Raw genomic sequence first — 17,879 nt, 5'->3', positions numbered from 1 at the left:
TATGCAAAATTTGAAATGGAAGTGAAAGTGAAAAGCTCAAATGGGTTATGAGAAGCTCAAATGGATACCATAGAATAGTGATGAATAAAATATTTTGTTGCTTTTAATTTTATTCAAAGTGTAGCTTTAACCAAATCCATTGTAAGTTCAAAGATAAACTAGTGATATATTATAAATGTGTTCCACTGAGATTCAATCCAAACATAAACTAATTCATAGTTGAAGTAAAACTGAGCCTTTAGTAAGTCTCTTAAAATAAGCTCTAAACTTTATAGTTATACAGAAATAATACAAAGATTAATAAAAAAAAATTCATCAAGGCAATAAAATTTATATCAATTTGCCTAGTCTAGTCTAGCCTTGACATGAAAAGATTGTTACAAGAAGGGCTAGAAATACATCTCAAAGTATAAGAACTCTTCACTAAGTTCTGAAAAAAGGCCAAAGATAAAGAGAACCAACCTTGTCAATTTATAACATGCTTCACTTCTAACAAAGATCAGTGAGCAGTGTTCTTATGGCAAGTTGGAAGTTTGTGTACATGTGAAATATCACAGATTCACAATGTCCAATATGGTCTCAGAAAATGGACTGTTAAACAACAGATGCATTTTATCTAAACAGTATGCTCTAGGTGGTGATACTCGAGATTACGAAGAACAATCTTGGCAAAGATTTTTGCTTCAAGAGGCGCGGTTGCTGCGGCGGCTGCACTGCGTAGAACTCTTGCTGCACCTGCGTTCTGCATGAGGCTGGCATGGTGTGTAGCATGTCGTCCACCTGGAATTGTAAACTGCAATCGAAAGCCAGACGATACAGGTCAGATTCCAAACTCGGTATAGATCAGGGTTTTAAATAGCAGCTGCAACAATGTCGCGGTCCTCAATATTGTGAAGAATAGCAGTTAAATGTGGCTGACACAGCCTCAATTGTGGTCACATTACAGTTTTGGCAATATCAAAATTATTAGGTCACTGCCCAAATCGTGACCGTGGACCTTTATTTAAAATCACAGTATAGATGAAAACCAAGTATAGATGAAAACCAAGTAGGATGCTACAGTTACCTGTAGAAGAGCAAATGCTGCACAAGCTTTGAGTATTGACGACGGATTTCGTAGCATAGTAACAAATCTTCCAACTTCAGCACCACTGAGGAGCAATCAAAATAAAATACGGTAAATATCTTCAAAATTAAAAAAATGATGTGTGATTGATGGAAAAATAAGACCGTGTGATGAAAGTTAGATATGCAGGAGTTACCAGTCAACATTTTCATTAAATCAATGAATGATGCATTCTAATATAGAAAAAAGTTATACTAAAGAATTGCTTAATATCATTTCTTACTAACTATTTACTCCACTACACTTCTTGGTCTAGTTTTCATGAAATGGGGATTCAGAATAAGATGATTGCTCAAAATTAGCATGACATGACTAATTCAGTACACAAAGATAACTAAACAATTTACAATTGTATGCACTATTTCATTAAAAAAATATAAAACAAATAAATTTTGATGCAAAATTTATGGTCGGCAGCTGGCAATGGCTTTGTATCATAAGAAAATATGACTAGATACATTTTGAGTTAGCTTTGAAGCACGGACATGACACTAAGACACTAGTATTAATCTGATAAAAGGAAGTAATTGAATATAATCACAGACACGACTTCAATCTAAAGTTTAAGTTTTGGTGCTACACAGTTTGTTTATTAGTTAGTTAGTACCGTACAACTTAATAAAAAGAGCTACTTTATCTGGCATTAGAAGGAAACACAAACCTGCACCTAAGATGTCCCGCTTCTTGAATACGGGCACTTTCAGTAACCTGTGCTAGTGCTGCAGGAGCCGATGACGCAGCAGCAGCCGCAAATGCTTGTTGATTAGAAAACATGCGGACGAATGTTTCAATGTGTTTCAGAGCCATCCTTCTGGCTCCATCCAGGCCCACGCTCTTAGAAACACTTTCTGACATGGTGCCTACTAAAGCGAATTCATCCATTCTGCAAAACAGGTAGTGGTACTCAAATAATATGCATGAAACAGCCTATCATATCAAGTTTAATTGGCTAAACACTTTATTTCACCATTTCCATTTGCTTCACATATTCATTTTACTAATGGGAGTTGGGAGGAAAAAACAGTTACAACTCCGAACTGTATTGATTTGGTATTTGTAAATGACATATTGTAAGATATTGGAGAAGACAAAGTACTAATCTTATTTATACTAATAGTAGACTCCTAATACTAAGGAAACAAATTATAATAAATGCGTAAATATATAATCTTAAGTTACTCCAAATTACTATTAAGATATTTTAATATCATTTTCTTATAATCTAACACTCCCTTTCAAACTAAGGGTCTATTTTGGATTGGCTTATTTGAACTTATCTACTGACATAAACACTTGTGAGAGTTTATAGAAACAACTTACAACATTTCTATAGGCTATTTTCAACTTATTTTTATAAGCTCTCTATGATAGCTTACGAAAACAGTTTATAGCTTGTATGAAAACAATGACTTTATTTTATCTTTTGTTATAGAAATAGGTAAAACATAAGCACTTAACTAAGTTGTTTACCAAAAGAGAGTCTAAAGCTTAATAAACTTTAAGTTTGTAACGATCATTACCTCCCATCAAACATGTAGGCCAAAGCCAATGCCGCCATAAACCGTGCCATTTTTGACACTGATGAAGAACAGAGATCAACAAGTGCAGCTACTCCACCTTCCTCCACTATTCGTAAAGCATTACCAGGGTTGAAAGCAAGATTCCATAGTGCTCCTGCAGCCGTTTCATGAACATCCTGGAAGCGAAAATTATTTTGGATTTAATCAGCATTTGACATGTACGAAAATTATTTCAGATTCCACTATGCAACAGTGTTATAGCGCTGCTATAGCCACCATTTACCAATAGTTTGCACTACATAGTGTATTTACAACGCTAATTCTTCAAATTCCACAACCTATATCAGCTATTTATAACCTGTTTTTTATCAGATTACAGTATGAAAGGGTTTAGTATATATGGTTAAAAATTCTGATATTGTAATAACTCAAGTGAACATTTTATCATAACCTACAGAAGTTGTTTTCTTAAAAACTAGAGGAAGATACTGGCAACGGCTTTGCGGGTAGCAGAAATTGAAGTTATGTCTGTTTAACCAGTTGATGAAGAGTGCTATGTACCATTAATTAATTATTATAAGCAATTATTATTAATACAAACCCAAAAGAGAAAAAGGCTTGCAGAACACACCAATATAAGTGGAGACAGATACTACTATAATATAGTCTAAAGTAACTTTAAAAACTGCTACGAAGACCGGCAATGAACTAACCAATTCACAGAAATGAGATAACTTTTCAGCATTGCTATGCAGTTGTCTGACATTGATCAAATTAACATATTATCCATAGACATTAGACATCAAGAAAATAAATTACCTCTGCTTCGGACCGTGCAAGTGCAATCAGAGGTGCAACTCCCCCTTCCCGTCCAATGGCAATGCTGAACAAACAGAGACCGACATAAATGAATGTTAAGCCGAAGGATACTGAAATTGTCGAATGACCACTTTGGGGGTCAAACTCAAATCCAAATATTAGACAAATGAAACCAAAATGTTATAAATCTTTCATTACAAGATATTTTAGAATACAAGACAGAATTAAAAAACATACAAAACTACTAGATCATTTATCTTATTAGAGAAACTGAGAAGATCAGAAAAGGCCCTCTAGTTTTTTTCCTCTATTTTTGGCCAAGTCATTTGATTGGAACGGTTTATAATGCTGCTAAGAGGGAAAAAAGAAAAGCACATGCTGATAACCATGTGTAAATTCGCAATATAGACAACCGAATATATATGTTAATATAATAATGATTACACTCCTAATATAGGATAATTACAAAGATCCTGATCAAGCTGTAGCACATTTTCAACACTCTCCCTCAAGTTGTAGCATATGTATAATACACACACACACACTCCCCCTAACTCAGAGTGTTCAATAAAAAAGTTATGAGATCCTTGGCTTTGTTTGAAGCCTAGACCTCCCAAACCAAACTCGTGACAACTGTTTAAGCCCATATACGGCTTTTGTTAACTTACACACAGTGTTGGCAGCAGTATGTTCACCGTATCCTGGGGGTACGTCCATGTAGATTTCTTCTTCAAGTTCTACATGAAGGAAGGTATTTATTACATCAAATTGGTGCAAGTTCCAATTGTATATAGCTGCTAAGGAATAAGGATAATGTCACCCTGACATTATTCATTTTTGCAACCGGTGCAAATGTCTATGAGTAATATACTCCATAAGTATGAGTGAATCCTTTGGCTATCAATTTTGCCTTGTACCTCTCAATAGATCTATTAGCCTTGTATTTTACAGTGCATACCCATCTGCAACCTATTGGTTTCTTTCCACTTAGTAGAGGAACCAATTCCCATTTGGATAGGGTGTTTTAACACATGAGGACTTGTGAATTATGCTTTTCTTTTGATAGAAAGAATTAAAGCCATGATTAAATTAATCTTTGGCATTATCAGACCTAATCCTCTTAATATTCACCAAATTGGTTTTTAACCGTAGAGAAAAATTGAAGAAACACAGAACTGACTTCAGATTTTTGTTTTAGTAAGTAGACCCAAGTAACCCAAGTGCAATCATCAATAAAGGTTACAAACCTATGTGCACTGATATATTTGGAACATTTGAGGGACCCCGTACATATGCATGAACAAAATAAAACTGAAAAAGTAGTTTTTTATGACTCACAACAAAGACTTTCAACATCTAAATGTTTAAAAAAGGAAGGAAATAACTATTTTATGACTCTAAATGAAGGATGGCCAAGGCGACAGTCGTACAGAAGAACCTTCTCCCTATTGGTCTTAATTTATTTAGAAAAAAAAAAAAAAGTTGTTTCTGAGTAGATTTGGAGGCTGATTCTTGTTATTACAATAATAAAGGTCATTCCATTCTCTAGCATTTCCAATCGTCCTCCCCGAATTCTTGTCCTGGAAAACACAAGCATTGTTATAAAAAAGACATTACATGATAGGTCTTTTGTGAGTTTGTATGGAAATTAGGCTAGTGGACAATGTCCTAGAAACTCAAGTATGATCATGGTTCTCATAAATGAGACCTTTCCCTAGAGCTGTCTTCATGTACTTCAAAACGTGAATAACGACATCCCAATGTTCTTCACAAGGTTAGTTAAGAAATTGACTTACCACACAAACAACGAAGGAGATATCTAGGTGAGCGACAGTGAGGTAATTTAGTTTGCCTACCAATCTTTTGTATCTTTCTGGATTTGAGAGGGGCTCCCCTGATTTGGTAAAAGCTTGACATTGGGATGATGGGATCCATAGGAGTGTTAGTAGGTCTCGCATTCATCAAACTTGTTTCCTCTAGACTGTCAATGGGATACTTCCTGTGATAAATTATAAGACCGTCCTAGGATTGTGCCACCTCTAGCCCCAATAAATACTGAAGTCTGCCAAGATCTTTTGTCTGAAAATGGTGACATTTTTATTTGAGCAATTCCCTGATGGTCATTGTCTGTCATGACAATATTGTCAACATACGCAACAAATTAAATCCAAATTGTGGTTAAATGGCAATAGAAAACCGAGTGATCAGACTCACTTCTAATCATACCAAACTGCTGAACAACACTGCAATTTTTACTAAACCATGCTCTAAGTTTTAAGGCCATATAGAGATTTTCATTGGTGGCAAACTAGACCTGTAGATTCCCCTTGAGCAACAAATACAGGATGCTTCTCCATATAAACTCCGTAAATTAGATCATCATGGAGGAAAGCATTATTTATATCAAGTTGATGAAGAGACCAATGGCAAATAGTAGCCATGGACAAGAACAAGCAAACAAATGTCATTTTCACTACTGGGAAGAAGGTGTCTCCATAATCCAAACCAAATACTTGTGTATAAGATTTAACAACTAGTATTTTCTTAAATCAATCAACTTTGACCATTAGGACTAATTTTAACCATAAGAACCCACCAACATCCAACAATTGACTTCCTTAACACACACATTTCATCAACCATTGTTCTTCGTCACCCAAGATGATAAAGAGCTTCACTTGCAGTTTTCGAAATAGAAACAAAAGACAGGGAAAATGCATAGGTGACAGAGGACGATAGCTCAATTGACATAATGGGGAGAACGATTACAAGCAGACCATATCCCTTTCCTGAAGGGTGGAAATTGCCAACAATGTAAGAGGCGAAAAGGAACAGGGTTCGCTTGAGCCTGGTTTATCACTGTGGAGTGTACTCAGCAGCGACAGGAGGAAGCAGTAAAGCATCTAATTTAGACTCGAGTGTTGAAGAAAGTCCAGAGAAAGATACAGACTCAAAGAAGGCCACATAGACGAGACTAGAAAAAATTTGAGAAAATGAGGTGACAATTTATCATGAGATTCATGACCAAGAGCAAGAATATGAACAAAAACAAAGTAGACCCAAAAACACGGCATGTCAAAGAATGAAGAGGCTGATGGGGAAATAACATTGAGAGGCTGAAGGAGAAATAACATTGAGTGAGATACTTGGTTATCAAGAACAGAGGAAGTCATCTGAAAGAACAACATCCCCCAAAATTCAAAAAGTAACATTGTCATGAATTAGTAGGTCTGAGTTCTTTCAATGAGATGACACTTTTTACGTTCAAAACTCAATTTTGTTGAAGAGTATGAGCACAAGACGTTTGGTTGAATAATGCCATGAGAAGCCATAAATGTTTGAAATGACTGAGATAAGTATTCATGCACATTATCACTTAACAAAGTACAAATGCAAACACCAAACTATGATTTTATTTTATGATAAAATTGCTGAAAGATGAAGAATAATTCAGACCTAAGGACCAATTGAAGAAGATATGGAGAGACCAGTAACAGCATTTTCAGAGTCACGAGGGTGCTCAACAGAGGCGCAGTAGGAATGAGGTTTGACACTGTTTAGACCACATCAGAAAATCAAAATAGGCAGCCGGTAGTTCATCAAACAACTTCGAAAAATTAGCATGAGTGGATTGTATTCTGTTGGCAGAAGGGGCACAAATAGCTAGCAGAAAATAGATACATCAGCCCCCAAAAAACAATGATGGAAAAAACAACGGTACCAAATATGCACTAGGATCAACAACTCGAAGAACAGTTATGAAACTGTGCTGGAATGCAAAGGCTGCAATTTGCAAAGTTGAAGATTGTCTGTTGGAGGTGGAAGCAGCCAGATTTGATTCGCCGCTACGATGGAAGCGGATGACGGAAAGGGCTTCAAAAATGCCAAAGCTTCAAGTTGTGTGTGAAAGGTTTGATGGTGGCACGTTTCTGGGGATGGTCCCATCGGGAGAGGCCAGTTCTGACGGCAGCAGCTGCTTTTAAGAAGCGGCTGACAGAAAGACAAACCAGAGAAGAACACGGCTGGCAAGAAAAAAATTATCACAGGATGACGGTTGGTCAACCGGTAAACACTGTTTAGGTCCACCGATCTACTCCAATAATCCATCATATAAAAGTGTTCTAAAAGAATGTCCCAGGGATAAAGATTCACAAGAGCAATACTGTCGGAATATAATATAAATGGAACTGTAAATCGTACCTATTGGCTTCAGAAACTGACAATCCCCATAGAGCGCCAGCAGCCCTCTCTTGAAGTCCAGGGGAAGCATTAGAACAAGATTGGGCAAGAGCAACCTACATAAACCACAATGTAAAAGCATAAAAATCAACATTTTAGACTCCAAAGATAAATGCTATTGTAAACAAATTACACAAGATCCAAAAAGATTGATTTTCATTTGGAAAAAGAAAATAATTCAAATAAACCAGTAGTCCTTAAAGTATGCATTTGCATATAATTTGGTCCCACCTTTGAATTAAACAAATAAATACCAAATTTATGCCCAACAATCACTCTCTCCAATTTTGTCCCTAAAATGTATAAAAAATAATAAGTAATCCCTGAAGTATATGAAATCCATCATTGTAGTCCTAGGACTATATGAAAATCCATCATGTTAGTCTCTAATATCTTAATAGCAGGGACTACAGGGACGGATTTCGTATACTAGAGGGAATACTTAATATTTTTATATAATTTAGGCACTGAATTTGAAAGAGTGAAACTTTAGGGACTGAATTGATTGTTTATTCAAATAGTTATATTTATCTATATAGCTACAGCTAATTAACTGTGAGATAAAATTGAAAATAGTTGGGAAACATTAACCAATAGTCTCTCTAAATATTGTTAAATATAATCTGATTGCAGTAGAAAATTAATATTTATCGCAATATATTTTAATGTGTTAACGTTATGTTAGTTTTGAACTAGTTCTTCATTCATGTTTCTTACATTTGGAGAAAATTTTGAATACTAGCTTTAACTGTCTTTTAGTGAAAGTAAAAAGGGCAAATTCATGTGACAATGTGCAATCAACACCGAAATTTGGTGCATATATATAGTTGAAGAGTAACTCAGTTTTTCAAGGAGCTTAATTTAGCAAAATATTCAATTTGGAAAAAGGGTATGCATTTGGCTTCCGTTTAATGCAGGGTATATTTTCTTTTCAAGGGTGGGGTTTCTATAAAAAAATATGTTGAGGAATTTGGCAACTTTTCCCCATGTATGTTGTCATTTCGATTAGTTATTGTGTGATTTTCTTTGTTAAAGAGGATTCTCCCCCCACCCCAAATTAATTGTAATTTCTTCTCTTTCTAGACGATCTATTTAAAATAAAAAAATAAAAGAACATGAAAGGTATGTCAAGGTAGTCTTTTCACGAAGGAAATAGATGGCTTTAATAGGGTCTGTTTCAAGTTTTGAAGTTGATTTGTGAGTTAAAGGTCAAGCCATAAAGGGATGATTGTTGTGAGTTTTAATTTGGATTCTTCTTTGTTTTGTAGAAAAATACTTTTGAGGAATCTTGAGTTAGTATTTAAGGAAATTGTGGAGCCTCTCATTTCGGTTTTCTCATATAGGTTATAAAATTGTGGAGTCTGTCATGGTTTCTAATGCAGGTTTTTCCTTTTTTGCTTTCTCGGCTCTTCAGTTATTTTATGAAGGTATACAATCCTCCCTTGCACCTTCTTTCTCTTTAATGGTATTCCTCTTCTAGAAAAAAAAATTGTTAGCTAAGCAAGGCACAAAACATACCAAAGCTTGAACTCCGCCAGCTGCTGCAATGGCCTCTCGATTTCTATCGTCAAATGACAAATTCCAAAGTGCACCAGCAGCTTCTTGCCTGCAGAATTACAACAAATTTTCAAATCAACACGGGAATGAATGTAATATTTTTGCAGGTACAAGTGTACATGACAAAGAGAACCACTAGAGGGAAAATTATCAAGAACCAACTATCTAAAAAGCATAAGCCAGTTATTTAGGTGAAGCACATGAACAATTTTATACTTCTGTTAACATTTCGTAACACACCACTCATGTAAGAACACTTCAGAATTGAAGTGTGGTTAAATTCAAAGGATGTGCTTCAATCTTTTTAATTTATTAGAATGGGAAGGATTCAACTCTAAGCCTTGTGGTCAGAGCAGCTCTTATACCTTATACTTCTGTTAACATTTCGTAACACACCACTCATGTAAGAACACTTCAGAATTGAAGTGTGGTTAAATTCAAAGGATGTGCTTCAATCTTTTTAATTTATTAGAATGGGAAGGATTCTACTCTAAGCCTTGTGGTCAGAGCAGCACTTATACCGTACCTTCATGCAAGAACCATGGGCATTAACATGTGGATAATGCACAAATAGATGTGGCTTTAATACAACCAGTTCAGCAGTCAAGGGAAGTCCAAAAGGTAAGCCTCCATCAATGGGCTAAGTGACATCAATGGGCCTGACAAGACAAACCTCAATTGTGGTCTCAAAGACACAACTTAACTTGAAACCTACCAGCAAGGTGTCTGAGTCTTTTCATTTATATGTTCCTCACTTAAACCCAGTGTTGTCAATGGCACATCACGAAAAATAACGGTTTCTTCAAATTCCACTATGCTGTGCTATAGCCACTATTTGACAACACTTTGTACTAAATACTAAATAGTGTTCATGGAACGATAACCGATTTGTTCAAGTTCAGCTACGCTATAATGCTGCTATAGCAGCTATTTCACAACGCCACTTAAACCATTCTTAACAATAACCCATAAGACTTCATCTTTCTCACTCAACTTTCCAATATTCTCTCCATTAAATGTGACTAAATAACAAATAACAATGATATGCTCAAGTGATAATTTTTCCAAGTATCCATGGGATGGATTACCAACAAAGAGGAGAGACTTCATAGACTCATGCACTGACCACCATCTCGAAATACTCAATCAACCAAAAGCTTAATTTTGCAAGGGAAGGTACATGAATGGTTTTATGCTTTTATTTGGAAACAAAATGTATGCAGAGAATCAATGAAGCAGAAGGATTCATTTTAAATGCAGAGAATCAATGAAGCAGAGGATTCATTTTAAATGCAGAGAATCAATAGAAGATTACCTGACACCCTCATGAGGAGAACGTGTAAGTTGAACAAGAGCCTCAAGAGCACCCGCTTCTTGTCCGACAGCAGCATTGTTACTGTTGCTATCTCCATGAGCAGCTAAATTAGCCAATGCACGAGCAGCCTAGTGTTTAAGAGGAATTAACAATTACCAGTCATCAAAACAACAACCAAGCCTTATCTCATTAAGTAGGGTCAACTAATAAAGTATTACTACCTGCTCTTGCACTCCCTCGTATTTACAGTTACGCGCAAGCATCACTAGAGCATGTACGCCTCCTGCTAGTGCAACCTCTGTACTACACTTGTCGTCAGCAGCCAAATTAGCCAATGCACCAGCTGCACGTTCCTGAAAGGGAAAAAATAATCAATGTAAAACCGCAACTTCTATTACTGAACATGGGAAGGGACAAAATGGCACTTAACATTTTCACTGTTAGATCTACAAGTAGAAACGACAACCACTTCTAGGTTTAAAAAACAATGGAGAATAGTTAACACATTCATAATCATAAAACCAAAAAACTTACCAAAACTCCATCTCCAGTAGAGGACCACTTGAATATAAGATCCACTAACGCTTGTACTCCACCAGCTTCAGCAATGGCACCCTACGATGGAAGCCACTTCAGCTTTTAGTCCAAACCTTATACATTAAATTTCAAAAAGAAAAATAATATCATATACGACGAAATCTAACCTTGTGCTCTTCTCCAACAGAGAGATTCCATAATCCTCCAGCAGCTTCTTCAGCCACCAGTTTGTTCATTGACCTAGCCAAACTAGCGAGAATCTCAATCCCACCCTCTTCTGCAACCGCCTTCGCCACATTGGCATTCACAGACAAATTCGCAATAGCCTGAAAATTTAATAAGTTCAGAGAATATATACGCAGATATTCATCAGATCAGGTTTTTCTTTGGTCAGACTTGTTAAGCAAAACATTCAAAGACATCACACAGTGCACATAAACTGAACAATGGATATGCATGCAAAAAGCATTGGCTATCGAGAGCTATGTAGCACTAACACTTCAGATAGAAGGCAAGTCCGATATCTGACCCTGCCACGGTCATACGACACCGACACGTGTGGTTACATTCAAAAATTCCATTTTTTAAAATAATTATCGGTGTCAGACATTTCAATGTCGTGTTTGGTGTCTATCCATCATACATTCGAGAAAATTTCAAGAAATAAGTATAAACTTTTCAAACAACACGGTATTAGTAGAAGTTATTAGAAATGGTCAGAAGGAACAGACAGATACAAATGGAAAGAGAGAATACCTTGGCTGCCTCAGACTGAAGCCCTTCCCTGTATGATTTTGCAAGGCCAAGAAGGAGGCGTATACCACCATCTCGCATAACTGCTTCAGCTCTTCCACAATCGATGCTAGCATTTTCATCATCAATTACAACAAAAGTTGCAAGGCCTGTGGCTGCCCTCTCCTGAACATCCTCTTGAGAACTCTGCATTAGACTAAGCAAAAGTGACGCACCTTGTTCAACCCAGAAATTATCAAGACCTCCTTGTTGAGGGCTCTCAGCAGAACGCAAAAGTATATGTGATAGCATCCATTCAAGCCAAGGTATAATTTCATCAAGGCCCTTATCATCATTACTCTTTGAATTCCTCCAGTCCAAAAACACATTCTTTCCTTTATTTGTATTATCGAAAAATAAAGAACCTAGTCCTTTAAAAATATCTGTTGATAGGGAAATCAACAACTTGTTTTTATATTTACTAGCAGAAAAGCTAGTCTCTTCTTCGAGCATAGGACAATTCAAAGCAATCAAAATCTTCAAATTTGGTGATAAGGATAACAATCTAGAAACAGCAGCTGGACCAATATCAGTTCTTGAAACATCTAATCCAATCAGGTTCGGAAGCTTATGCCAAAGATGTGAAACCACACTCCACTTCATACTTGGTGTCCCCGCAACAGAAAGGAAACGAATCGATTGCACATTTCCCAATGCAAGCTCGTCAACACTCAGGCAGTCGATGAACCCGAGATCAGTCAATTTTGGACAATAGGTAGCCAATGCATTAATAGCATCAGCATTTACATCCCTAATGCCTGAGAGCCTGAGTTTATTCAAACTAGGACAGCAGTGAGCTATTGCTTTTATAGCATCACTAGTAACTTTGTCACAAAAATCTGGTCCAAGCTGAAGACTCTGAAGTGACTCATGCCGGGCTGCAATCACAGCAAGAGTTGCATCGGTCATCTTCCTACAACCGTCACCGCTTAATTCGCGCAAGTTCTTAGCTCGAAGATGAAGTAGTGCCTCAGCAGCCTCCACACCACGAAACCTAAGCTTCTGAAGATGCACACATCTAGAAGCAAGTGAAGATGCAACATTGGCATCAAACTTGTGCGAACGGAGATCCAAAGAAGTCCACAAACACGGGGAGTTACCAAGAACCCTCCATGTCTTACAACTTGCTGATAAACTAGCTCGGTCTCGATAACTCAGACATGACAATAGCTGAATTACTGTATCATCAGGTAAACTCCTCCAATCAACAACGCCTTGGGGCTCCAAATCCGCAACCACGTCTTCAATTTCAGGGAAACTCGAAACCACATTCCCTTTTCCTTTCCTTGCCACTTTCCTCCTCACTCTACGGCTCATATTTCAACAAAGTCACACCAAATTCAACACCTACACCTTCAACATCAAAAACACAAATTCCAATCAATACCACTGAAACAATTCAACAAACATAACAACCTCAATTTCCCAAATCCAAAAACCATTGAAAAACACAAGCCAACCTTTCACCCTAAAAAACCCTAGTCATACATCAAAATTAAGCAAATTACAACCCAAACAAAGAGTACTGAAAATCAACAAAACAAAACAACCCAATTCAAAATACAATTACACAAACAAAACCCAGAATTTAAATCAAGATAAAAAACACATAAAAAGTATTAAAAAAATGGTTTTTATTATCAAACCTGTGAGCTCAAGCTATAATATGGTTGAAAACACAAATCAGATGCATTCAAAGGGTAAAAAAATAAGTAAAAACGAAGCTGATTGATTAGGGTATTGATATGAAGAGAATTGAACCTAGACCCTAAAAAGGGTCAAGGTGATGAATGGAAGAGTTGCGACGCAAGAAGTGAAAGGGGTGAGGGATGATTGAGAAGAGGAAGGTGATTGATGAAGGATAGAGAGAAGGGAAAATGTAGCAAAAACGAGAGAGAGAATTACAGCATTAGGGGTGAATGAAGGAAGAATGAAGAATGAGGATGGGGAAGGAGAGAACAAACAAGCCTATATGAAACTCTACAGCTCATAAAATAAGCACTTTTTTTAATGAAAATAAGCTATTTTGTATCTCTAAATATGTTTTTTTTTTTTACACATCTAAATATGTTTGTTAAAATATGTTTAAAATTTATTTTGTTTGACTAAATAACAAATTATAAATATTATAGTATAACTTATAAAAAAATAATACTTATACCAAAAAAAAACAAATAGTATGGAGTATTCTTGTCATTATGTCGGTTAGTCGGTTAGAGTGGAATGAACTCGAATTGGATTCTTTTGATAGGGTTTTTGAATTCGAGGTTTTTAGATGATAAATGTTTTCTGAATGAAAACGTGTGGTTAAATGAGAGATTTCACGATTTACGGATGAAACACGTGGTTTAAATGATAGATTTTGCGGATGAAAAATGTTATTGAAATAAGAGATTTCACTGAAAAATGTCAAATTTTCGGCGAAAATTAGTCGTACAGAATCCAAGAAACATTAACGTCAATAATATGGTTACAAGAAAAAGTATATAGTTGTCGTTATAGTTAGATGCAAAATATAGTTTGGATTTTTCTCTTTATCAACACATCGACAAATTCATATTTGTCGTGAGGTTAATGTGTGTATTTAATTTGGGTAAATTGGTGATTTTTCTTGAATTACTTAAGATGATCGTACTCTCCAACTTAGACTTACTATTTAGATGTATTAAGTGTTGGAGAGTTTGTGGGAGCTCCAGAGTAACATGTCAATACTTCATGATTACAACTGAGACGTCACACCTTCGCCCAAAACATTAAGACTTTTGATATGGGTCACATGTCTTACATATCCAACATTTTGTTGGGAATAATGGCTAAATATATTTTGGAAGATTTTATATTTAAATATAGTTTTAGATTTATATTTGAAATAAAATAATATAGGGTTTATGATTTATATTCCTGTTTATAATATTTAAGATTTCTTTAGAATTTTTTATAAGATTAGTGTTTTTTTTTTATGTAGCTCTATATATAGAGTCATAAGCATGATGAATAAAACAAGAACTTTAGCATTCTTCATATAACCCTATATTTGAGGAGAGGTTTCTCTCTAAAATTATATCTCACCAAATTTCGCAATACCAAAAACACAAAAAACCATATCACATTTTTCTCATTTATAGTTGATTTGAGCCTTTATCGCGACACTTTAAACTCAAAATCTCCCCCTAAGTGTGATTTTCCACATGCTATAGTTGATACAAGGATTCAGTCTCACACCAAGATGAACCACTACTCATATACCACTCATTTATAGTCGATGTAAGACTTAACCACATACACTTGAAACATAACACTTAGGAGGGATTGTTGAGTTTCAAATATAAGTAGTTAAGTTTCACATCAACTCTCTTATGATCCTCTCTTGTGATCTCAAACATTGATCTTTTATTATTTTGACATTCCCTCAAACTCTTCAACAATAAATTCTATTACAAGTTATTCATACAATCAATAAATCAAAATAATACGCTTATAAAAAAAAATCAAAAGAATACCACGTGAATGATTTGATTAATAGTAATCTAATAAACTTAATTGGTTTTTGTTAAATATATGAAATGCGTAACTAAATACGATTTTATAAAATTTAAGAACTAACACACATAGTTTTAACATATTCCTCTTGTGTATTAATGCAAAGGAAATTTGGAAAAGTGTTGGATGGTGGAATATTTTGCAAACTCACTTGCAACATAATAATATTGCAGACATTATCTTCTATGTGTTACAGGTTTTCAATTCAGATCAAGTGTCACTTTTCATGGCTTTGTTATGGAGTATTTGGCAACAAAGAAATGACAAGGTTTGGAGAGACGGGGTTGAACCGTTTCAACATGTACGTGCTATCAACTTGCTTACAGATTGGAAAGGTGCGCAGAATCACAAGAACTTGCACTCCCAGCAACGACAATATAATACTGCAATTCGTTGGTCAAAACCTCCAACTGGTCGGTACAAATGCAATATAGATGCATCATTCTCCAAACAGCATAACAAAGTTGGAATAGGTATATGCATCCGAGATGATCAAGGAAGGTTTGTTTTGGCCAAAACAGAATGGCTTTCGCCCATTACCGATGTCGATATAGGAGAAGCTCTTGGCTTACTCAGTGCTCTCAATTGGGTCCATGAATTGCAGCTGGAAAATGTTGATTTTGAACTTGATTCAAAAAATGTTGTCACTAGTTTCCATAGTAAGCTCCTAACGCGTCTGAGCTCGGAGATATTATTAAGGATTGCGTACGTGTCTATAACACTTATTTTAGAAACTCTCATATCGAGTTTATTAGGAGACAAGCCAATGAGGTTGCTCATGCCTTAGGAAGGGTGGCCACATCTCTAGCTAGTTTCCACCTCTTTATTGATGTACTAATATATATTGGTAACATAGTTAATAATGAAATGCTATAAGTCTTTCCTTAAAAAAAAAAAACTGCCACAAATAGTTTCATGTCAGTGAAGTACGATCATCAATTAACAATGATAAGCACTAAATAAATATTTTAATAGAAATGTAATAGGAGTTGGTAACAATTACCAAACACTAGATAATTTTTTTTTTTTTTTTTACATGTCGGCAATGAGGATCGTGCCTATGACCTCATGCATACTATCCAAATTCTTCATTATTAGATCAAATCTAGTGACTTAAAAAAATAAAAAATAAATATTAACTATCTATAATAATATTTTTCTTATTGAAAGGAAAGAATATAACTTTAATATAAGTACACGTTTTGCTCTAGGTACATCGACCGCTATTTTAATTAATATTTTTCATTATTTCCAAAAGGCCTCGTTAATTTGAATTTTCGCTTTAGGCCTCAACATATCTTGGGTCGGCCCTGATTAATACTGCTAAAAATGTGCCTGAGACTCCATGCATGGAGGAGATGAAATGGTTATGGCTACCTAGATCATACTTCTTACTTGGAATTGGTATATGGTTTTTCCTGCTTTTAGTATGTAGTTGATGATTGAGTTTAAAGACTTAATCAATGTCATGACTCATGCAATCTCTTGGATATGCATGCTGAGGGAGGAAAGTTCACTTGGCATAGAAATTGTAGAGGTCAAAGGTCTATTGCAAAAAAGATGGATAGAGCTATGGCTAATATCCAAATTTTGGAATTCCTCAGTTTTGGACAAGGCTTGCAGATTGGCTTTAGCTTCCTCAATTTTTAACAAAAGCTCTTAGACAAGGCTGATAGAAGGAATTGGTGACCAAATTGACAAAACAACAAGAAAATTTCATTTGGAAAGGTATTAATCACAAAGGCCTTAACCTTGCTATTTGGGAAAAGGTTTTTGTTCCAATGAATTTTGGTGGTTTACGCCTCACAAAAGCTAGATAGGCTAATACGCCTTTGTTGGGTAAATTGGTTCGGTACTTACACCAAAACTCTAGCAAACTGTTGGTGTCTATATTGCACAACCTTGCAAGTTTCTGGTAGCTTTTAAGCCCTCTAGAATCATGGTGTTTTTCATCATTGTCCATGATTTTCACTTGACGAAGGGCAGTTAGCCCGTTCAAATTACTTGGAAAAACAAGTTGTGGACAACTTTGTATTTCAAGTCTCTCAAGACAAGCCAAGTCTATCATGCCTTCAGACAAGGATATTAGTTTACAACATGAACGAATGGTCAAAATTCGAGAACACATACCTTGCAACGCATGCATAAAACATGATGCAATGTGAAGCTCCTCCAGGGCACCAAGACAGTGTAGATCATCAAGTAATATACCTTGAGTTTGTTGAAGTGTATGATAAAAAGTGACTGCATATTACACATGATTCCCTGTGGAATCATGTGCAGTAATCTTTTTCTCTAAAATATAAATCATCTCTTACCATGTATATTGCATTTCTTTGTTTCTATTTATCGAGTTGACAATATTATAACAATATTATATAACAAACTTTTAAATATTCTATTCAAAATAAATTTTCTACCGTAATGTAGTGAC

General features: G+C 35.6%; 1 protein-coding gene across 1 annotated transcript; it reads right to left on the bottom strand.

Annotated features, from left to right (window-relative positions):
* Window positions 1-139: 139 nt before the first annotated feature.
* Window positions 140-13,928, bottom strand: LOC123890703 (protein ARABIDILLO 1-like). The gene is made up of 13 exons (XM_045940356.1): window positions 13,552-13,928; window positions 11,870-13,258; window positions 11,281-11,439; window positions 11,111-11,191; window positions 10,798-10,929; window positions 10,577-10,704; window positions 9,223-9,310; window positions 7,666-7,760; window positions 3,466-3,529; window positions 2,647-2,822; window positions 1,788-2,009; window positions 1,067-1,151; window positions 140-793 (listed from the first exon to the last, which is right to left on the bottom strand). The coding sequence occupies exons 2-13, from the start codon at window positions 13,220-13,222 to the stop codon at window positions 617-619; spliced, it is 2,760 nt and encodes a 919-aa protein (XP_045796312.1). The 5' UTR covers window positions 13,223-13,258; window positions 13,552-13,928; the 3' UTR covers window positions 140-616.
* Window positions 13,929-17,879: the final 3,951 nt, after the last annotated feature.

Source organism: Trifolium pratense, linkage group LG6 (assembly GCF_020283565.1).
Source record: "Trifolium pratense cultivar HEN17-A07 linkage group LG6, ARS_RC_1.1, whole genome shotgun sequence".
Lineage (NCBI taxonomy): Eukaryota > Viridiplantae > Streptophyta > Magnoliopsida > Fabales > Fabaceae > Trifolium > Trifolium pratense.
The sequence above is the reverse complement of the archived record's forward strand: the minus strand, read 5'-3'. Positions and strand labels throughout refer to the sequence as shown.

Coding starts and splice junctions, on each gene's coding strand:
- LOC123890703 (XM_045940356.1), bottom strand. CDS start 13,222: ATGAGCCGTAGAGTGAGGAGGAAAGTGGCAAGGAAAGGAAAAGGGAAT. Junction 7,761..9,222: donor CTGGCGGAGTTCAAGCTTTG/GTATGTTTTGTG, acceptor TGGTTTATGTAG/GTTGCTCTTGCCCAATCTTG. Junction 3,530..7,665: donor TCAGTTTCTGAAGCCAATAG/GTACGATTTACA, acceptor CTGTTTGTTCAG/CATTGCCATTGGACGGGAAG.